The following is a 23,939-nucleotide window of genomic DNA, read 5'->3' as shown; positions in this document are numbered from 1 at the left end:
CCCTCACATATACAACAGTTACATGTGACAGGAGCTATGCTTTAATGCCTGAATAGAAGTTAGCCAAACTAAAAATTATTTTTTTTTTTTTTAAATTACAGAGTTAAATAAAATGAGGAGCTATGTCTTGAGGTTTCAATTAGCAATGCATTGCTTTAGGGAATTCTGGCTATTTTTAACCCTTTTAAAGCCAGATATGATGGCTCACATTACAGAAAATCCAAGGAGCCACATTCCATTGTGGAACTGAAAGGGTTAGGAAGAGTTCTATTCAATGCCAACGAAATACATAGAAACAAGCCTGTCTTTGAGCTAAGCCCTCCTCCCCCCAGCTCAGCCAACTAATGACTTTGATTCCTCCTTTTTGTACTTTTCTGCAGACGGAAGACAGGCTGAGGTGAGTCTGAGTTTTGGGGTTTTGGAGTTGAACTTCCTAATTCTTAGAGGGGTCTGTCAGTGCACACTGGGTCTGATCAAATGTCTGCTTTGGCAGTTTGCAGTCTGATGTACTCTGTGGACACACGTGGCTTTCTTTCTGTGAGGGGTTGTGTAATAAAAATGGAGATTGTATAGAAACCTTACAATCTGTTTTGTTTTTCCTTAAGTGAGTTCACCAGGGGAGTATTATTCACTCAATTGAGACTTGTTGTGAATTGACAACTGACTTGCAAAATGTAGGCCAGAATGACCATAGCTGAAAAATCTCTCCAGAATCTTTAAGGTAAAAGTCATGTTGGTACAGCACAGTTCACATTTTAGGCATAAACCCCTGCTTGTTAAAAGGTGTGACACATTGTGAAATCACAGGAATATAGCAGTGTGCAATTGTACTGTGCGGATGACTTTCTGTTCTAACAGAACAGGAGAGTGGGGTTATAGACTATAGTTGAAGGGTTACTCCAACTACCATGAGTACTTCTGTGATTTTATGTGGTCATGATGGCAGGAGTCTGTATGTGCAGGGTTCCTAATATCTATTTTGTGAAAACTGTACATCTGTTGTCCACTGGCGACGGACATGGTCACATTATCCCCTTGCAGGCATGCATACCTATCAACGCTTCAAATGGGAAAAAAAAAGAGACGCTTTCATTTTAGAGGTGTGATTAGGATGGGGCTCTTAGAAACGTTAGGTGACTTATTAATACAAATTTATTTATGCTGCTGAAATGTAATTTAGAACAAGGACAATGCGTCTTATTTACACAGACTGATTTCTATACACCGTTATTGTAGTTTAACAACTCATTACTGTGAGCATTATTGCTGTGGAGCTCTGTTATACACTCAGGCACACCAACAGTATGGAGCTCCTAGAAAAGAGGGACAGAGGGGTATGGGCACTAAATGGGGACTGTTCCTCCTAAATAGGGACACTTGGGAGGTGTGTGTGTGTGTGTGTGTATATATATATATATATATATATATATATATATATATATATATTTATCCCCTCCGGCTTTTCCTTCCCACTCCGTCCTGTCCTCTCACTGGCAATGAGCACAATGAGAAGCATTTAAATGGACGAGGGCCATACATTTTCACATCTCTAGGCTTGTGGCCTGCTCAGAGTCTGATGCAGTGTGTGTGTGTATTAAGGTGGATGCAGTGTGTGTATATTTAGTATTTTTATTGATATGGCGCCAGCTTATTCCGCAGCGCTTTACTATAAGAGGGGAATTTACCAACCAAGACAATAACAAAATGTAACAGGAACCATAGGTAGTTAAGGACCCTGCTAAAACGAGCTTACAGACTAGAGGAGGTGGGGTATAAAAACACAATAGGAAGGGTATTGAGAGAGACCGCAAATAGACTTGGTGAGAACGTAGCAGGACTGGAGGTGAGAGTGGAGTGTGACCCTATAGAAGAGAACGAAAGGAAGGTTTGAGAGATAGAAGGTGCGCTTGAAGTCCATAAGCATTCCTGAAAAGATGGGTTTTGAGGGACTTGTTAAAGGACTGAAGACTAGTGGAGAGTCTGACAGGGGTAGGCAGGCTGTTTCAAAGGAAAGGAGCCGCCCGTCAGAAGTCTTGCAGGTGTGAATTTGCAGTAAGGGTGCGAACAGCAGACAGGAGAAGGTCACCAGTAGAGCGGAGAGACAGAGGGGGCTTACCTATGATTTAGTGAAGAAATGTAAGAGGGGCTAGAGTTGGTTAGGGCTTTATAGGTAAGGGTTAGTATTTTAAATTGACACCTGTAGGGTACAGGAAGCCAGTGTAAGGATTGACAGAGGGGTGAGGTGTGAGAGGAGCAACAGGAGAGAAAGATCAGCCTGGCAGCAGCATTCATCACAGATTGTAGGGGGGCAGTACGACTTCTGGGGAGACCAATTAGGAGAGAATTATAGTATTCCATGCAAGAGATTACTAGAGCATGAACAAGCTCCTTGGCAGCATCTTGCGTAAGAAAGAGGCATATGCGGGCAATGTTTTTAAGCTGCAATCAACAGGTTTTAGCAACAGACTGGACATGAGGCACAAAGGTGAGGCCAGGATCAAAAGTGACACCAAGACAGCGAGCTTGAAAGGCACTGAAGGAGCGTTGGGAGAGAAAGGAGGAGAACCATGAGAGGGCTGTGTCACAGAGACCACGAGATTAGAGAGTTTGGCGAAGGAGGTCATGATCAACAGTGTCAAAGGCAGCAGAGAGGTCAAGAAGAATTAGTATGGAGTAGTGGCCCTTGGATTTATCTGCGATTAGATCATCTGTAACTTTAAAGGGACTCTCCAGTGCCAGGAAAACAAACAGTTTTCCTGGCACTGCAGGCCCCCTCTCCCTCCCACCCCCCATCCCAAGTTGCTGAAGGGGTTAAAACTCCTTCAGTGACTTACCTGTATCCAGCGCTGATGTCCCTCGGTGCTGGGTCAGGGTCCGCCCACGCTCCTCCCCTGCTGACGTCATCCGGCGAGGGAGACCTATTGAGCATGTGCGGCCGCCGGCAGAGGAGACCTAATACGCATGCGCGGCAATGCCGCGCACGCGCATTAGACCTCCCCATAGGAAAGCATTGAAAAATGCTTTTGATGCTTTCCTATGGGGATTTTAGCGACGCTTGAGGTCCTCACATAGCGTGAGGACGTCCAGCGACGTTATATCACACTTTTCATGTGCTATAAACACGGAAGTGCCTTCTAGTGGAGGAGTTAAACCTGCAAGGTAATTATTGCAGTTTATGAAAACGGCAATAATTACACTTGCAGGGTTAAGGGTAGTGGGAGTTGGCACCCAGACCACTCCAATTGGCAGAGGGTCCCTTTAATAAGAGCAGTCTCAGTAGAGTGGAGTGGGCGAAAGCCAGATTAAAGAGAATCGAGGAGGGAGTTGGAATTTAGCAAGTGAGTCATACGAGTAAAAACAAGTCATTCTTGAAGTTTTGAGGAAAAAGGAAGCAGGGGTATGGGACGATAGTTGGAAGGGGAAGACTGGTCCAGGGATGGCTTTTTTAGGATTGGTAGCATGCTTAAGGGGAGCAGGGGCAATACCAGATGAAAGAGATCAGTTTAGGATGTGTGTTAAGTATGGTACAAGACGAGGGGACAGAGATCTGATAAGGTGAGAAGGTACTGGATCAAGCGGACAGGTGATGAGAGGAGAGGAGAAGTGAAGCCACCTCCTGTCCTGTAGCTGGGGAGAAGGCCTGTAGGGTAGGGAGGGTACGGTCGATGTATGGTTGCGAAAGGGGGGAGAATTCTTTCCTTAAAGGGACGCTATAGTCACCCAGACCTCTTCAGCTCAATGAAGTGGTCTGGGTGCCAGGTCCCTCAGGTTTTAACCCTTCAGATGCAAACTGCTATGTTTACATTTGGGGTTAATCCAGCCTCTAGTGGCTGTCTTCGGGACAGCCACTAGAGGTGCATCTGCGACTCTGGATGCGAATTTCGCATCCATCACGCAGAGCGTCCATAGGAAAGCATTGAGAAATGCTTTCCTATGGACACTTTGAATGTGCGTGCAGCACTTGCCGCGCATGCGCATTCGGCTCCACTGACGTCGGACGGAGGAGCTGACGTCGACGGGGGAGGAGAGGTCACCAGCGCCCAGGGAGCCCGGCGCTGGATAAAGGAAGCTGCTGAAGGGGTTTTAACCCCTTCGGCGCCACGGTAGGGGGGCCCTGAGGGTGGGGGCACCCTCAGGGCACTATAGGGTCAGGAAAACTGCTTTGTTTTCTTGGCACTATAGTGATCTTTTAACTGTTCAATCTTGTCGGTAAAGGTAGCATGCAAGGCTATCTGCCGAAAGGTCTATTTGAACGGTGGCTTGAGGTGGTCGAAGGAGAGAGTTGAAGGTATTCAAGAGATGCCTGGGATTGCGTGAACATGAACTAACAAGAGATGAAAAGTAGGATTGTTTAGCAAGGGTGAGGGCTGTGCTATATGAAGACAAAATTAATTTATAATGGAGGAAGTCTAACAAGGTACGGACCTTCCTCCAGCAGAGTTCAGCTGAGCGAGAGCACCTCTGCATGTTGAGTGTTGACTTAGTGTGCCACGGTTGGAAACGTGCCCTCCTTGAGGTGCGTGCTTGGAGCGGGGAATATGAGGAGATAGCCGGAGAGGGCAGGGATGGATGAGAGTTCAGAATGGATTACAGTTGAGAGCTGCTGAAAATCAAGAGAATTCAAATTCCTCCTGAGTTGAGGGGGTTTAGGTTGAGGATATCAGGTGTGGGGGCACTCAAGAACAAATGATAGGAGGTGGTGGTCTCATAGAGGAAATGGAGTATTACAGAGATTGGAGACTGAGCATGCATTTGAAAAAATAAGATCTAGGGTATTGCCAGCTACATGTGTGGGAGAATTAGCCCATTGAGATAGGCCAAAGTAGGAGGTGATTGAAATAAGTTTTGAGGCTACCGTGGACAAGGGTGGGTTTATAGGAATATTGAAATCCACAAGAATTAGGCATGCAGTGTGTATGCACCTTTGTGGGGTAGGATAGAGGCCGTAATCTGTGAGGAATGAGAGGAACAGTTTTACTACAGTTTTATTCTATTGCCCCCACCCTGCCTCTTACCTATGGACAGTAAGGGGGACAACAACATTTCCTGGTGGTCTAGTGACAACTATTTAAACCAGGTGCCCAGGCTCTTTTTGCGAGCACAGAATTTGAGTGTTGCTATGGTAACATGTGGCAACTCTGTGACATCTGGGCACGCTCGAAAAGAAAGAAGACCCCTTGGAGGAGCAGACAGACAGCCTTCATGGCTCCATCTCCCTTCTCCGTGGATGGTTATGTATTTTTAGATATTAAAGGGGAGGTCCATGCTAACAATGACCAGTAGGGTATTGCAACTTAACACAAAAAGTGGATTAGCCAATTTAAATGGGCATTCCAGACACTATAACCAACCACTACAACTCATTGTCTCATTGTAGTGGTTATGGTTGTGTGACTCTGTTGGCAACAACACCTGTTTTCTGTTATAACACTTACGTAGCACCATAACTACTACAATTAGTCTTAGTGGTTATGGTGTTAAGAGTGACTCCTTTTTTCAGATGGAAAGAAACATAGTAAGAAACTATCCCCCACCTGAATGGTTAATTCTATTTAACTGTGTGGCACCTAAATTCGAGAAAAGAAAAAAAAAAAAAAAAAAAGAAACACAATTATTTAATATAATAACACATAACTCCACTGAATAAAAAACAGTTTTTACACCTCAAGGTGTTTAACGTGCAAAAGTAAGACTTGGCTCCAAAATGAAAAGATGTAAAAACAAGAAAGAAACACAATTAAGTCACCAATGGATTAAAGGGGGGACGGACGTATTCCTTACGATATAGTGTCCCTCTAACCACAGCTAAATGTCCAGCTACTCCCCCGGTGTTGAATAGGTTAAAAACCTTGTTAACACTTACCTCTTTCCATCTCTCGCTCCATCTCCTCCGACGTCATGGCGATAAGGGGAAGATAATGCGCATGCGTGGCGAGGTCTTCCCCATAGGAAAACATTGAATCGATGCTTACCTATTGGGAATTTGAAGACACTGGACATCCTCATGCAAAGCGTAAGGATGTCCAGCATCGTTTCACAGAGAGAAACTATGTGAAAATCCAGGAAGTGCCTCTAGGTGCTGTTTGGAAACCATCCACTAGAGGTGGTGTTGACAAATACACTGCACCCAGACCACGTCAGTAGGATCACCCAAACCATCATAGTATCCCACTTATTTATAAATTTGAACTGGGCCCACTTTACCTCTGTGAATCTGTCCATGTTACTCAATTACATACTGTTAAGTATCCCCACTGATAATAATAATACTAATAATAATAAATCACTTATCTATACAAGTATCTCAGAATCATTCAAGTTAAACACACATATAAAAAATGATAAATCCAATTAGAGGCCTTATATAATGACATGTTAACAGTAGACTCTAATCTAGACAATCTCAGTCCAGAGAAGTGCTTTAAAACCCATCTCTTTAGGAAATCTTATGGCGCCACAGACTAACCTCTACCTCAGATACCTGTCTCTTGCTCTCTCCTAAAGGGCAGCTCTTTACTCTCTCCTCCAGCTCTGCCTCATTCCCACCTTATTTGATTGCTATTTCCTGTCCTGTTGGGTTTTACACCCCACATCCTATAGACTGTAAGCTCGTTTGAGCAGGGTCTTCTTCAAGCTATCGTTCCTCTAAGTTTTTTTGTAATTGTCCTATTTATAGTTAAATCCCCCCTCTCATAATATTGTAAAGCGCTATGGAATCTGTTGGCGCCATATAAATATAATAATAATAAAAATAATAATTTAGAAAAGACATCTCAAAAAAGATTGCACAAGTTAAATATACCGTATATACTCGAGTATAAGTCGAGTTTTTCAGCACATTTTTTGTGCTGAAAAACCCCAACTCGAGTCAATGTCTGTATTATGGCAATTTACATTGCCATAATACAGACAGGGGGCTGTGTAGGAGGGGGGCTAGCAGAGAAGCTCTTACTTACCTCTCCTGCAGCTCCTGTCAGCTCCCTTCTCCTCCGCGCCGGTCCGGTCAGCTCCCCTGTCAGCTCACAGTGTAAGTCTCGCGAGAGCCGCGGGGTCATAGTGCGGCCGCGAGACTTACACTGGGAGCTGACAGGGGAGCTGCACGGACCGGCGCGGAGGAGAAGGGAGCTGCAGGAGAGGTAAGCGCTCTCTGCCAGCCCCCTCCACTGAACTGCCAATGCCACTCGACCACCAGGGAGTGAGAGCCCCCCTCCCTGCCATGTATCAAGCAGGGAGGGGGGACGAAAAAAATTAAAAATAATAATAAATTAAAATAATAATATAACAAATAATAATAATATAACAAAAAATATTAAAATAATAATAAAAATGCCCACCCCCCACCAAGGCTCTGCAACACATACTCAAACACACACTGCACTCACACACACACACTGCATTCATACACACACACACAATGCACTCATACACACACACTGCATTCACACACATACTGCATTTATTATATACACACACTGTAAATAAATATTCAATTAATATAATTTTTTTAGAATCTAATTTTATTTAGAAATTTACCAGTAGCTGCTGCATTTCCCACCCTAGTCTTATACTCGAGTCAATAAGTTTTCCCAGTTTTTTTGGGGTAAAATTAGGGGCCTCATCTTATATTCGGGTCGGCTTATACTCGAGTATATACGGTAAGTCTTTTTAACGGATAGTGCATTGCAAAAGGACCTTTAAATAGCTGTGTGTTTTAAAAATATTTTGTTCAATACAGTGCTTCTCACAGTTAGTTTGAAGGAGAGATCCTACATTCAGTGTGGTGAAGGTGACTGTTTTTTTTAATGCATTATACAGAAAATGCATTAAAATCTAAAAATTAATCAAACAAAATCTTTAAAATTCCGACATATGCAGCAAACTTTAAGACAGGAAGTGGCTCAGTATGCGTCCATTCGTTATTGGAACGGAGAATATCCCGTAAATTACTGCCAGCAGTGTTTTTTGAGACATCAAGTTAAATAAATACTGCAAGGACTATATCCACTACAGGTGCTGTAGTGGCTATGGTGCTAGGACTAGAGATGTCCCGAACAGTTCATCAGGAACTATTCACCGACGAACATAGCTTGTTAGCGGTCGCCGCGGCGGGCGAACATATGCGATGTTCGGTCCGCCCCCTATTCGTCATCATTGAGTAAACTTTGACCCTGTACCTCACAGTCAGCAGACACATTCCAGCCAATCAGCAGCAGACCCTCCCTCCCAGACCCTCCCACCTCCATGACGAATAGGGAGCGGACCGAACATCGCATATGTTCGCCCGCCGCGGCGACCGCGAACAAGCTATGTTCGCCGGCGAACAGTTCCCGGCGAACTGTTCTGGACATCTCTAGCCAGGACTGATCTGTTGCTCTGGCTGATCAAAGAGTCTTAATTTAACCCCTTAAGGACCAAACTTCTGGAATAAAAGGGAATCATGACGTGTCAGGCACGTCATGTGTCCTTAAGGGGTTAAACAATATTATGTTCTTATTTCCTCCTGTAGCCTGTTTTTGTGACACTTCAACCCCTCAAGGTCACATGACGGAAATGATGTTCTCTTGATTCCATCATACATGCTGCTGTTTGTATACCTGTTCAAGACTTTTGTATACCTGTTGAAGATGTTTGGTAGATATATATACAAGCAATTTGCAAATTCAAGGAATGTGGAGATGAACGTGTGGACCTTTGATCCAAGATCTGATTCTGGTTCCAAGATTTGACTATTGCAGACATCCTCTCATGTAGGTTTAGGCTACATTGAACCGGTTTATAAGAAGTGGGATTTACTTCACTGGTTTTAGTAACAGGGCTGTAGACTCAAGCATAAACTCTGTTGTATCTGGGTTGAGACTGAGAGTGAGTATGTCTTCAGTCATATAGTAAGAAATAATGAGACCGGAGACATGCTGTATCTGCAGACAGATTGTTGCTGTCGTCATCGAGGTTCGGTCCACAAAAGTCTGAAGTCTCAAGGTTGTTTTGTAGCTAGAATGTGCTGACTTTTTAGATCCTTTTCCAGAATGCCATTACTGGGCAATGTGTGTGTATCTATTTGCCTGTGAGTCTGTGTAGGTGTAAATATATAAAGGAGAGACATGGCACTCTAGGGGAAAGAATTCCAAATTTAACTCCAGAGTAACCGAGCTGAAAGCATAGCTGACTTGGAGATTTTTTTCCAGCTCAACTATTTTTACCTTAAATCTGAAATTCACTTTGAATTCTCACTTTTAATAAATAACCCTGAAAGGCACACTCATGAGCAAGTGGAAGTTTGTCTAAGGCAGCAAATATCATTGCACCGGCTCCAGACAAACATGTATCATCAAATTCAGTTGCAAAATGAACCATTTATTCTATGTACATATGTTTTTTGTTTTTTTAGGACCAGAAAGTCATCCCACAAATCCCTTCTGTTGATCTTCATCAAACTGCCCTCTTATAAATATGTGTGAAAGCAACTTATCAAGCTTCCCCTGCTCTACACATCGTGGACTTGTGGTATCTAAATATTTTCTTCTTCTTTAACTATTAGTGTTCTTTCATTTTTGATAATATTACAAATATTTCATTGTTTCCTTGTTACTTGTTTTAGTGTTGTAGCACACACAATACAGTTTTAAAAGGACACAATAATCACCAGAACAATTACAGCTATTTGCATTTGTTCTGGTGAGCATAATCATTCCCTTCAGGCTTTTTGCTGTAAACACTTTTTTTTTTCCCCAGAGAAAATGCAGTGTTTATATTACAGTCTAGTGATAACTCGACTAGCCACTCCGCATATGACCACTAGAGTTGCTTCCTGGGGCAGTGCTGCACAGTGTGACTGACATTCAGTGTCTCCACCCTCTGCATGCAGACACTGCCTTAGGCATTTGGGCGCCCTGTGCAAAAAAATCTTCACAGCGCCCCCCCTTCCCGTCCCCCCCTCCCCCACTCCTTACCCCTTCCCACACACCCTGTCTCACACACACACGCGCAGACAGTCACACACACACACACACACACACGAGCAGACAGTCACACACACACACGCGCAGACAGTCACACACACACACGCGCAGACAGTCACACACACACACGCGCAGACAGTCACACACACACACGCGCAGACAGTCACACACACACACGCGCAGACAGTCACACACACACGCGCAGACAGTCACACACACACGCGCAGACAGTCACACACACACACACGCGCAGACAGTCACACACACACACACGCGCAGACAGTCACACACACACACGCGCAGACAGTCACACACACACACGCGCAGACAGTCACACACACACACGCGCAGACAGTCACACACACACACGCGCAGACAGTCACACACACACACGCGCAGACAGTCACACACACACACGCGCAGACAGTCACACACACACACGCGCAGACAGTCACACACACACACGCGCAGACAGTCACACACACACACGCGCAGACAGTCACACACACACACGCGCAGACAGTCACACACACACACGCGCAGACAGTCACACACACACACGCGCAGACAGTCACACACACACGCGCAGACAGTCACACACGCGCGCAGACAGTCACACACACGCGCGCAGACAGTCACACACACGCGCGCAGACAGTCACACACACGCGCGCAGACAGACACACACGCGCGCAGACAGTCACACACACGCGCGCAGACAGTCACACACACGCGCGCAGACAGTCACACACACGCGCGCAGACAGTCACACACACGCGCGCAGACAGTCACACACACGCGCGCAGACAGTCACACACACGCGCGCAGACAGTCACACACACGCGCGCAGACAGTCTCACACACGCGCGCAGACAGTCTCACACACACACACACACACACAGTCAGACACACACATTCACTAACAGACAAACACACTCACAGACACACACTAACAGACACAGACACACACTAACAGACACAGACACACACTAACAGACACAGACACACACTAACAGACACAGACACACACTAACAGACACACACTAACAGACACACACTAACAGACACACACTAACAGACACACACTAACAGACACACACTAACAGACACACACTAACAGACACACACTAACATACACACACACACTAACATACACACACACACACTAACATACACACACACACACACACTAACATACATACACACACACACACTAACATACACACACACACACACACTAACATACACACACACACACACACTAACATACACACACACACACACACTAACATACACACACACACACACTAACATACACACACACACACTAACATACACACACACACACACTAACATACACACACACACACTAACATACACACACACACACTAACATACACACACACTCACACTAACATACACACACACACTCACACTAACATACACACACACTCACACTAACAGACACACACTAACATACACACACACTAACATACACACACACACTAACATACACACACACACACATTAACACATTTTTTTTACATTTATTTAGACCCCCCCTCCCCCAGCCTCCTTACCTTTGGGAATGCTGGGGGGGGGGTCTCTTCCTCCCTGGTGGTCCAGTGGCTGCTGGGCTGGGCGGGCGGGCGGCTGGCGAGGGAGCACTTCCTCTGAGCTGTCTGCTCAGCTCCCTCGCGCGCTGCAGAGTGAGGCTGGGAGCCGGAATATGACGTCATATTCCGGCTCCCAGCCTCACTCTGCAGCGCGCGAGGGAGCTGAGCAGACAGCTCAGAGGAAGGGCTCCCTCGCCGCCTGCCCAGCAGCGCCGCCCGACGTAAGTATGGCAATGCCCAATTTACTGCAAATATTTATCAAGAATTTGAACAACTCTATTCCTTCTCCAGAGAGTGTGACAGACAGGATATGCCATCTCGCACACCGTGACACATTCATCATTTAACTGGCAAATATAGAGAATATAGGGGAATTGCACATTTTATGACGAAAGTATTGCTGTGACAAAATTCTGGCTGCAGAATTTTCAAATTCAAATATTTCGGTCTAAAATGTATAATTCCATTTTCAAATTTCCACTAGTCCCATTTTATTGTACACAATTGTGTGTATTATCTTTTTTTCGGTCACATCAGATATATCTATGAATCCATTTTTGTTTATGCCTCTTCGCAGGCTGGAGCTGACATGTGAATTTTAAATTGGGTGTGCGATACAGATTATACATTCAAAATCTATGTAAAAAAAATGCTAAAAGACTAACGGATTCTCACACATGAAGTTCCTGTTTACTTAATAAATCACCAGGCCTTGAAACTTTTGTAGTGAGCACTGGTCAGACTAGGAACTATCTGGGGAAGGCCCGTTTTGATGTCCCTTTAATCTCCTCTGGCATTGTTCAGCTTTTTCCACAAATTCTTGCACAGCATGAATTTTAAAGGACCACTCTAGTGCCAGGAAAACATACTCGTTTTCCTGGCACTAGAGTGCCCTGAGGGTGCCCCCACCCTCAGGGACCCACTCCCGCCGGGCTCTGGGGGGAGGAAGGGGTTAAACTTACCTCTTTCTCCAGCGCCGGGCGGGGAGCTCTACTCCTCCTCCTCTTCTTTCTCGCGACGTCATCGGCTGAATGCGCATGCGCGGCAGGAGCCGCGCTCGCATTCAGCCGGTCGCATAGGAAAGCATTCATAATGCTTTCCTATGGACGCTTGCGTGCTCTCACTGTGATTTTCACAGTGAGAAGCACGCAAGCGCCTCTAGCGGCTGTCAGTGAGACAGCCACTAGAGGCTCTGGAGGCTGGCTTAACCCTCAGAATAAACATAGCAGTTTCTCTGAAACTGCTATGTTTATAAAAAAAAGGGTAAAAGCTAGCTGGACCTGGCACCCAGACCACTTCATTAAGCTGAAGTGGTCTGGGTGCCTAGAGTGGTCCTTTAAGGACTGGTCGTTCCGTTGTCGCGATTCCTCTATGGAAAACTAACAAGCGACTTACTACTCTCAGAACCCTATCCTGGGTATAACATTCAGCTGTATTATTGGAGCAAGGAAGTACCGAAGTAGTGGGCCTATGAAATTTTAACTATGTAGTATTTTCTTAACTATGTAGTATTTAAAAATCTAAATAAGACTAATGAATAATAACCATCAGGGTAACTAGCTGTAACCAACGCATTGCACTTAACGTGGGTGTGTGGAGTGGCACTTTAATGGTTAATCTGAAATAAAAGATTAAAATCCCACATCCAGCTACAGTGAGATGTGGGGGGAAAAAAAGCAAATGCTGGCTTTCATGCTCAGCATCTTAAACAGGACAATAATCCTGACTGTTTGTCTCAGACTTTATGGCTCTGGGCAGAATCTGTGGCTGAAGCTATGAGATAGTGGAGGACTAGCTGTCAAACCATCTGCGTTCTAAAAATGTACCTTTTGTCTTCAAAGCCAATTAATTGTTATTAAAATGGCACTGCCGTACATTACGTCATGCATTCCACTAAATACATTGTAATGAGGAAAACTGGTAATGTGTGGGAAGACCAGGAACTATTCTTTACAACCGAGAGAGAGATACATATGTGTGGTTCTTGGCCAGATGAGGTTTTGTTGGCCAGTAAATTAGTCTGTCGAGAATTACTCATAGCAGGATATTTTAAAGGGGGGTACGTTTAAGGAGCAGCCTAAGCACCATAACCACTACAGCACATTATTTATGTTGCTATTGACATCATCTCCTGGTTCCACGTCGAACCGTTTCTGAGGGGTTTTAGATAAATAGTGTCCTCCAGGTGCCTACGGCCTGTCCCTTTATTCATAATTTAAAGGTTGTATTCCTAGCACTATAGCTCCTTCACGCTCCCCGTACTGTAAAGGTTAATAAACCCTTAGTGTACTTACCCGATACCAGCGCCCATGTCCATCAGTGCTGTGTGGGCTCTTCGCTTCCTCACACATTAACCATCGGGATCGCAAGCACATTAGGCGATTTCTGAATAATAAAATTAGCAAGTATAAATGGACGTCCAAAGAAGACGGCACGTGCCCTCTTTTTACAGTTTCTAAAAGTGTCTGTGCCTGTTCAGATTATGGCTATGCCCCTCTGGAAAAATGTCTTCCACTGAAATTGCACAAGCACGTAGCTAATTGTAACAGCTAACAGAAAACCAGCTGAATTGCCTTCGAAAAATGCCTGAAATGACTAAATTTGCCTTCTAGGCATTGGTTCCAAATAGTAAGTTTTTGTTTTATTTTGAAACAGCTGAATTTGCACATATGAACATCATTCGACTACTATACAGTATTTAATGGATAGACCTATACGTGTAACAGATTTATGCAGTTATGTAATTAATATAGAAAATTATTGTTACAAACAATCAGTGCAAAGGTATCAGTGCATTTCATGACAAAATGTTTGGGGGACTAGGGTAGCCCTTTGGGGCACTCTCCAATGCTTACAGTGTGAGTATCTGTGAACTGTTATCAATGCATTTGAATTGTAGTCATTTAATATTATTTTGTAACCGAGTTACTGCAAATAATTTCCAGTTTAATAAAATAATAATAATACGTGTACATTTTTTTTTTCTTCCAGATTTCCGATACATGGCCTGGATATAACTTGGATGTATTTTCGTTACCGAACCATTACTGTGAAGATTTGGAATGTGTATATATTCCGCATGGTGTGATAGTGGACAGGTGCGTTCATGAAATATGATGATGATATCACATGGCCTTCCTGCTGCTTTTTGAGAGTTGGGTGCTTGCAATCTCATTCTGTTACTAAACCAACCTACAGTGAACACTTTCTCGGAGGTCTGGAGAACAAAAGTGTGCTTCAAGTTATCGTCCGTGATACAATTGACCATTTTTATGCACACCAATGTTCCATATAGCCAAGTAGGGGCACTTTCCTTCTAGGGAATGTGACTGGAGGTAAGGCCAGTGGGAAGATACATGCCAGAATATTATAGGAGTCCCCGTGACCTACTGATAACTTTTATGTAACTGAAAATGTTAAATTGTACGAAATCAGTGTATGTTATCTACACAGACTGAATTCTAAACATATTTACTGTGGTTTAAAGGGACACTATAGGCACCCAGCCCACTTCATCTCATTGAAGTGGTCTGGGTGCAGTGTCCCTGTCCTCTTAACTATGCAATGTAAAACATTGCAGTTTCAGAGAAACTACGATGTTTACATTGAAGAGTTAAGACTGCCTCCACTGGGTTGTCTAGTTTAACTCTGTGAAACAACACTGGACATCTTCGCGCATTGCATGAGTATGTCCAGTGTGTTGAAATCCCACATAGGAAAGCATTGATTCAATGCTTTCTCATGAAGAAGGCCTAATGTCGACTGAGGCGGAACCCGACCCAGTGCAGACAGGAAAGTGTTTAAACAGGTTTTTTTAAATCCTTACTTGGTGGGGGTAGGGATACAATTTTGTACTCCTAACGCTATATGTTACTCCTAGTGCTGTAAAGTTTTGATATCTAATCGAAAATGGTTCTTTAATAATTAATTGCAGAAATTACTCTCTGGCTCTCAGTCAGACAGCTGTGGAGGTTATCTTCCACTTTCGTTGGCTCCACAGCACTACTGCTTTCTCCTCCAAGTAAAAGTGTGCCTGTCCACTGTGCATCCATAGAGCTCTGTGCTGGTCACCTTTCCTACAGACTCCCTGGCTAGCAGGATGAGAGGACATGGGCTGAAAGCCACATGAGCTGATGGCTCAAAATCAACGAGAAGCCTGTGGTCATTTCCATACCATAGATTGAAAGTCGGTTCTGAGCAGAAAATCAGATCTGCAGGTTTTGCCAGCTGTTTTTAGATATATCCAAATGAAATACAAAAGCCGAGATAAATGCAATGCATGTTTTCATTCGGGGTATATCTACTAAATAGTGACTTTGTTACTTTAAAAACCTGAATATTTATTGCTGTGAAATTGTTATAGACTCATTTCCAACAACTATTAGGAGAGAATACAGGGACAGATGGATTTAGAAGTTAGATATTTGGGAAACTCGTTAATGAGATTATAAGGAGAATCACAGGACATGACAATATTATTATGTAAATGTAAACTGACTACTTTACCCCTGAAAAGTTATGGCCCATCTGTTCCGCTAATAATATTGTTTGGAAACTTTATTTTTCCCCATTACAGGATAGAACGCTTAGCTAGTGATATAATGAAAGACATCGGAGATAATCATATTACAGTCTTATGTGTGCTTAAAGGAGGATACAAGTTCTGCGCTGATCTAGTTGAACACATCAAGAATCTCAGTCGAAATTCAGAAAGGTTTATTTCCATGAGAGTAGACTTCATCAGGCTCAGAAGCTACTGTGTAAGTTTAAAAGCTCCTCCAACCCCCGTTCTGTCTGTCATTATGTTGGTTATCAATAGGAGCCAAGGATCAGATCTGTCCCTAATTGCAATTTATTAATTTTTTCCCTTCAAACCTCGCTTACTGTCTGACTGTTGTTCTTTCGAGGGCTCCTCGGTTGAGTTTTTACTCAGTCCTGTTCTCTGTGATGGATCAACTCTGTGGCCTATGGAAACCCAATGTTCTACTGCTGCCTTATAGCTTACCTGATTGGTTTACTTTCAAGCATTTTTATTATTATTATTATTTTTTATGGGACCAGAATGAAGTTTATGGGTTTTCTTCAAAACATTGACTCCCTTGGATGATATTCTATCAGAATCACTGGGTGTTGTTTACTGTAACCATAGGTTTGGGTAAACATTACTACATCAGCTTGGAAGTTTTGAGTGATCCGATTTCCCCACACTGATGGTTCTGTTCTCTCTCTGTACTGACGCTGTTTCCGTTCTCTGACTCCCATTTTTTTTTGTGGTGTGATATTATTTTAATTATTCAGGATGACACTATGTCGTGTCCAGGTAATGTAGCCAGTAAATGCCAGGTCACCATTCCTTTTTGGGCAGATATATTGGAGCTGGCGTTTTGTTTATGCATGTCTGGCCTTTGCGTTTTTTTCTCCTTCTTCACCTTACCTTATTGTAGCCATTCAGGTGTGCTGTGTGCACTTAATATGTCTGTCTATGGCAAGGATAGGCAACCTTTGGTGCTCCAGATGTTTTGAACTACATTTCCCTTGCCAGCATTATAGCTGCAAAAGCATTATGGGAGATGTAGTTAAAAACATCTGGAGTGACGAAGGTTGCCTACCCCTGGTCTATTGTATAGTTGGCAACATCTGAAAAAAATATTCCAGGGTCACTTATGCCTCAAAGCAATTTAGAGGAGTGTTGAACACACGCACCAGTTTCCATAGCCCCGCCGACTATATAATTCTCCTGAAAAAAACAGTCCCACAGTACACTATCAACTGCTAGTTAAATGGAGCCTGAAGTCAGTTCGTGCAGCATTTTGCTGTGAAATGCTGTACATACAGATTTTAACCCCTCCACTGCCGGAGGTTTTAATTCCATTAGGGAGTCATCAGCTAGCTCCGAACTAGAGTTCCAGGCTGGCTAAAGTCAATTCTGAGCAACTTTTATTGCACGGAACGTCCGTCATTGGCTGAGAGCTGTCAGCTAACATACAACGACATTCAATGAATGACGACAGCAGTGACCTGCTTTCGATGATTAGAGTAACAATTAAAAGGAAATATATCGTCACCAAAACATCTTTAGCTTATTGAAGCAGTTTTGGTGTATTGATCCTGTCCCTGCAGTCTCACTGCTCAATTATCTGCCATTTAGGAGTTCAATCACTTTGTTTCTGTTTATGCAGCCCTAGTCACACCTCCCTTGGCTGTGACTGACACAGCCTGCATGAAAAACATTGGCATCATTTTCAATAAAATGTTAACTTGTTTTATAAGTTTTTAATCTCCTGTTCTGTAAATTTAAATGTAATTACATACAGGAGGCTCCTGGCAGGGTCTAGTGATCTGTTAACAGAGCAAGAGATAATAAATTTTAAATTAAATAAAATTTGCAGTAAACAAAGTGTAAAGATTAGATGACTGACTGTTTAGGGAGGTGTGCCTATGGCTTTATAAACAAAGTGATTTAACTCCTAAATGGCAGATAATTGAACAGTGAGACTGCAGGGGCATGTTCTATACACCAAAACTGCTTCATTAAGGTAAAGTTGTTTTGGTTACTGTAGTGTTTCTTTAAGTGCCAGAAGTCAATAACTCCCTGTCAATACTGGTGACATTTTCTAGTCTGTAAACAGCCACTATCTGCTAACAGTTGGGACTGGCACTTTATTGACTAGTGCTGGTTGGTAAGACAGCGTTGGGAATTAACCCCAGAATTCTATTGTTTTACTAAATAGTTTAGTTTATAAGTTCTATTTTTTTCAATGACATTCTTAAAATGCAGGACATAATTCTGAGGCAAGTATCTAGCAGAGCGAGGGTTGAAAAAATGGGACTGTCCAGATAAATTCTCAAGTACGTTAGTTGGCATACTTGCTAGTATTCTATGAGTTGACAAGTATACTATTGTTTTGAAACATTTTTGAATTGGGATATAATCCCTTCCAGTTCTTCCTTCTCCATTCAATTGATGCTTAAGTAATCACGTGTCACTCACTTCCTCTACACTGTCCAATCAAATGGTTCACAGAAAAGCATTTGATTGGTTATCTTCAGCAGACCAGAGCAAAGAGGAAATTGAAATATCCCAGTATGTCCAGAGTTTCAATCAGGAACGCTACACACACAAACTCATACCACTATGACCATTTCTACAAATAGAAGTGAGCATGGTAGTTGGAGTAACCCTTTATTTTTCATTTTATGTTGCACAGCAATGGGAAAATACATTAAGGCCATAAAGCCCTGCATAAGTCCTGTTTGATTCAGAGTTGTCCTTTACACTGTAGAGAAACTGATTTCTCTTCCAGTGCTCTATTATGTTGTCCTACATGTGTGTAGATGGACTGAAAATGGTGATCACCTTGGCCTCCTCTTCCTCATGGCCGTACTGGGACATAAAGTCCAGGCATATTTGTTCTTTTCTGATCTACTCTCTGTTTTGTCCTTGTCCCCTGTTCCTGGGTGTTCCATCTGTCCCCATCTAATTGAGTATTGACATTTAAGTAGGGGCAAGTTATGTGTGTATGTGTTTGTTTTTTTATTAATTTGGATTGAGGTGCCATTTTATTCTTGGACCCACACAGCAATATGTATTGGTCCAATCCTGGAAACCATACCGAAAGCACAGAGCTAGTTATGAGCCAGCTTACTGCTCATTAGAACCCTGCAGTTTAATTATATTCTAGCAGAGCTACGATGATGAGAACAGTCGGCAATTCTACACTTTTACTTTCCCTTTTATAGACGTCAGTGCCACTGACTCAAGTCAACAATGTTATTTTTGGTTTGCAGAATTGTTTTCCTTCCTAAATTTTACAACCAATGTTAATGGTCAGGAAACTGCTAGTGGAAGCTGGCAAACTGTGAGTCAGTTATGGCCACTAGTTCTGCTTAGGGATTAAGAGGCAGTTGCAAGGTTATTCACTAAGATGAGAATCAAGGTGAATTTCAAATTTAAGGTCAGAATATCTGAACGTGAAAAAAAATCTGTCAGCGATGCTTTCCACCCATCTACTCTGGCCTTAAATTTAAAATTCACATTGAGTCCACCTTGAATTCTCATTTTAGTTAAGCGAGAATTGATCTTAAAATAAATCTGACCAAACATGCAGAAACCTGGTTTAGAGCCACACATCTCTTTTATTTTGTTCAATGCTTTTAGTGTAGTACATTCTATAGAGTTTCTACAGCTGTTGTGTTTTCTTTTTGTTTTGTGTTTTTTTTCTTCATATAGGAGTTTGTTTATTTTATTTATTTTTTTAGAATGACAAATCCACAGAAGATCTGCAAATTATTGGAGAAGAGGAGCTGTCAAAGCTGACTGGGAAGGTATTTGAATGTGCCAATTATTTAATGCATAACTATAAAATTATTCCACTAGAATTATTCCACCTTCTCTTTCAATACAACGTGACTTTTTTTTTGTTTTGTTTGTTGTTGTTTTTTTTTTTAAAATAGTTTCAGCTTCTTACAATTCAGTTAAGGGAGTAAATTGTGTAAATACTTCAGTAAATATGCTTTTTCCTCATCATATGTAAGCTCAGTTACATAGTATTGACAAAGTTATGAAACTCTGACTTAGACCACGGCTCCCAACAGTCCCGCTTTCGCTGGGACAGTCCCGTTGCTGCGTTCTGTTTTCTCATTAAAGGGAAAGGAAACTCCAGTGCAAGAAAAACGATCCGTTTTTCTGGCACTGGAGGGTCCCTCTCCCTCCCACCCCCCAATCCCCGGTTACTGAAGGGGTGAAAACCCCTTCAGTGACTTACCTGGGGCAGCGGTGATGTCCCTCGCCGCTGTCTCCGCCTCCGCGACGCTCCTCCTTCTGATTGCGTCGGCCGGTGGGCGAGACTGATCTCGCCCGCCGGCCGAGGAGACCTAATGCGCATGTGCGGAAATGCCGCGCATGCGCATTACGTCTCCCCATAGGAAAGCATTGAAAAATCATTTCAATGCTTTCCTATGGGGTTTTGAGCGACACTGGAGGTCCTCACACAGCGTGAGGACGTCCAGCGACGCTCTAGCACAGGTTTCCTGTGCTAGAACCCAGGAAGTGACCTCTAGTGGCTGTCTAGTAGAGTTAACCCTGCAATGTAATTATTGCAGTTTATGAAAAACTGCAATAATTACACTTGCAGGGTTAAGGGTAGTGGGAGTTGGCACCCAGACCACTACAATGAGCAGAAGTGGTCTGGGTGCCTGGAGTGTCCCTTTAAGCAGGTAAAAATCCATTTACCTGCAGTACTTGGAGACTAAGCTTTAACTATCCATTACACCTGGACATTTCCTATCTGTGTCAGTTGCTGCACAGGATAAGATCGACACATTGAATGATTTAACAATAGAGGACATTAAAACAGAATCCAAGAAAAAAAACTATCAATTGCTGGCTCAATTACTGAGGGAATATCCCCCTGATTTCCCCTTTATTACATGAAGCAGCTTTTCTTAAATGAATAAGTCCCATAACCCTCAGTCAGCCGCAGGCTTATGACAGTTGTAATTACTTGTAATGTGTGCAGATCTGCTGAGAAACCTGTTTTCTCCGTTTGTCGTTGGCTAGTTCATGAGATCTTTTCTATTATTATTAATAAACTGAAATGAAAATATCTAAAAAGTGGCAAGAATGGTTGTGCTAATTAGCATATATTCTGACCGCTCTGGTGGTATAAATCTGTTATATAATGTCTTCATGTAGTGTAGCTTAATAGCTGTATTGATGTTGGTACACTTAGTGCAATATGTGACAATACATTTATTTGTCTTTCTTTTGATTTAGAATGTACTTATTGTAGAGGTAAGTGACATTTTATTCTCGTATTTCTAATTTATGAATTCATACAAATGTGGGTTTAACAGAATTAATCCGTATTATTGATTGAGCTTGTTTTATCTATACAGATCATCCTTTAATAATTTATGAATAATTTTTAACTTTATTATTCCATATTTACAACTATTAGAACCTATATATCCATGGGGTGCATAAATGCTTTTCAGCTGGTGGGAACAAATCAAATTGCTTTTAATCAATGTCCGAAGGACGAAATCTGCCTGACTTCACAGTCAAAGCTTGGCTGATCGGTTCGGGAGTGGCTTAAAATTCAATTGATTCATTCGCATCAGCGGAAAAGCAGTTATGAACAAGTGTAGTGTCCAACACAGCATGATTTCATTCCTTCTCTCCAGTTTTATTGCGTTCCATACCAGCACCCATATTTTCTCCTTTACCTCCCCAACCAAATTTCTCTCCTCCTCCCATATGTGTGTTTATCACGGCCTCTATCTGTTTACACACACAGCACTGTGTAGTGGTAGAGTCACAGTCTGTGCTTGCTTTGACCATGGTTTGAATCTTTCTATGGAGAGGAGAGAGTACTCCGTATAAATTGTGCATATAGTGTATACATTCCACAAACACGCTAATTGGACATAATTGAAAGTCAGAAGATCTGAAAGATCTGGTTGCCTGATTAACAGCTCTGAGAGTCTGTCTCAAAACTGCAACAATTTGTTCAATAATACAATGTTGTTATGGTGCTTTGACTGATCCTTTAATAAAACTCAATAATACGCAGATTGTCATGGTTGTCATAGATGGACATATCGTTAATGATAGCCCAGGCATGGATTAGCAGCTAAAAAGTACAAAGCTATAATATTATTATTGACACGTTTTTTTCCCCCCTCTTTTTCTGAAGGATGTTATTGGAACTGGTAGGACGATGAAGGCTTTGCTTAGTCACATTGAGAACTACAATCCAAAAATGGTAAAAGTGGCAAGGTGGGTTTCAATCTTGTTTTATATTTGTGATTGGTCATCTGGTCTAACCAATTTTAATACTATGAATTAAGCGACAATGTAGGCACTATAACCATTCCTTCTGAATTAGTTATAGTGCTTGAAGTCCCCTAGCACTGACCCTCCATTTAATGTTAAATCATTTTGCAGCAATTTAACACGAAACGAGGGTCCCTGGCTTTTTATAGCTCCACCCCCACCCACTGTAGGTATGGCTAATGCAGAGGTCACACACTTCCTTCTAGCTATAGTCCCATTGCTGCTGTGCATGTGCATCAGTTCTCCAGTGCTCTATGAGGAGGATTGAATTTGACCAACTAGAAAGGAGGCCATGCCTCCTCCATGCTGTTGCAGGAGGAAAAGAGGTAGCGCAGAGGGACCCTTGGCGCTGGAAAAAGGGAAATAAAACTTTAATTTTCTTCATTTTTACTGCACCCGCAGGGAGGTGACCCTGAATCACCATAGGAACAGGGATACCCTGACGCTATGGTATAAAGTTATCTTTAAAATGTTGACAGTTCAACTTTTTGTGAATAGACCTGTATATAGACAACATTAGATGCCTTCTGTGTATATCCCCAAAGTTCCAAATTGACTCTACTTAGTACAAGCAAACTAAAGGTTATAGTTATTTTATGGAGGCATTCATTTCATGACTGTCGGTAGTGGTTATTTTTTTTTTTTTATTGCAGTCCCAGATTACACTGTCAGACAAACACAGCCTTGTCATAACCTTTCCAACAACAGTGCCACCTACTGGTAATATTACATAATTACTGCAAACGTGGAGATGGGAATCACAATGTTACAGTGCAAGAGAATGGCGTCATTTTGAAACATTCTATTAACCAAATAAAGGATTGTTTTTAACCTTCTATATAGACAAAGGAGAAAAACACCTTTAGTCACTTGGTAGAGGCGACACCAATTCATTCAATAAGATAGGTGATAAGAGAATGTGGGTTTCTTTTTTCTTTTTCAGATTACCTTGGAAACTGAAGCAAGTGGAAATATCATTTTTTTATCCATTATATATTGAGGAAAAAAAACATTTTTTTTATCCGACATTTTTATTATAATGCAATGAAAATAATGTTAACGCATACTGTCTTTTTTTTATTTTATTTTTATTTTGTATTACCATTCTTATATAAACGGTAGAACTTTATTTAATGTAAAAGATGGATATTTCTATTTTTTTACAGCTTGCTTGTGAAAAGGTCTGCTGGAAACAACACCTATAGCCCTGACTGTAAGTCGAATTTTCAACACTATTTTATTTCTGGTAACAGTTATGCCATTTATTAGCATCATGTTTAAACTGGAAATTTAACATAAGAACCTATTCACAGTGTAATGCATACTAAAGTTGGTGACTTTTACATACTTATTCACTAAACTCTGAATAGACACTTAAATTCCAAAAGTCTGTAAAAAACCTAAAAAACTGCTAATTGGGTATCTATTCCCATCACATGTTTGTGTCTAGCAGAGACATTTTGCTAATGCCATATTTTGTCCTATGTTTTCGTTATATATTGATTTATCCGATGGCTAATTCCTTTGA

At 42.2% G+C, this 23,939-nt stretch overlaps 1 protein-coding gene across 2 annotated transcripts in view; it reads left to right on the top strand.

Moving 5' to 3' along the window:
• Window positions 1–295: 295 nt before the first annotated feature.
• The window catches only part of PRTFDC1 (phosphoribosyl transferase domain containing 1), a 33,248-nt gene continuing 9,604 nt past the window's right edge, over window positions 296–23,939 (top strand). The window contains exons 1-8 of one of the 2 annotated variants that reach the window (XM_063450792.1): window positions 296–397; window positions 9,389–9,504; window positions 14,566–14,672; window positions 16,151–16,334; window positions 19,834–19,899; window positions 21,350–21,367; window positions 22,272–22,354; window positions 23,578–23,624. In XM_063450792.1, coding sequence (XP_063306862.1) covers window positions 9,451–9,504; window positions 14,566–14,672; window positions 16,151–16,334; window positions 19,834–19,899; window positions 21,350–21,367; window positions 22,272–22,354; window positions 23,578–23,624 — 559 coding nt within the window. In that variant the 5' untranslated portion in view covers window positions 296–397; window positions 9,389–9,450. Of the gene's footprint in view, window positions 398–642; window positions 722–9,388; window positions 9,505–14,565; window positions 14,673–16,150; window positions 16,335–19,833; window positions 19,900–21,349; window positions 21,368–22,271; window positions 22,355–23,577; window positions 23,625–23,939 lie in introns of those variants that run through there. The other variant, XM_063450793.1, reaches the window with a different exon arrangement.

Source organism: Pelobates fuscus, chromosome 4 (assembly GCF_036172605.1).
Source record: "Pelobates fuscus isolate aPelFus1 chromosome 4, aPelFus1.pri, whole genome shotgun sequence".
NCBI classification, from domain to species: domain Eukaryota; kingdom Metazoa; phylum Chordata; class Amphibia; order Anura; family Pelobatidae; genus Pelobates; species Pelobates fuscus.
This window is presented reverse-complemented; position numbering and strand designations above follow the sequence as displayed.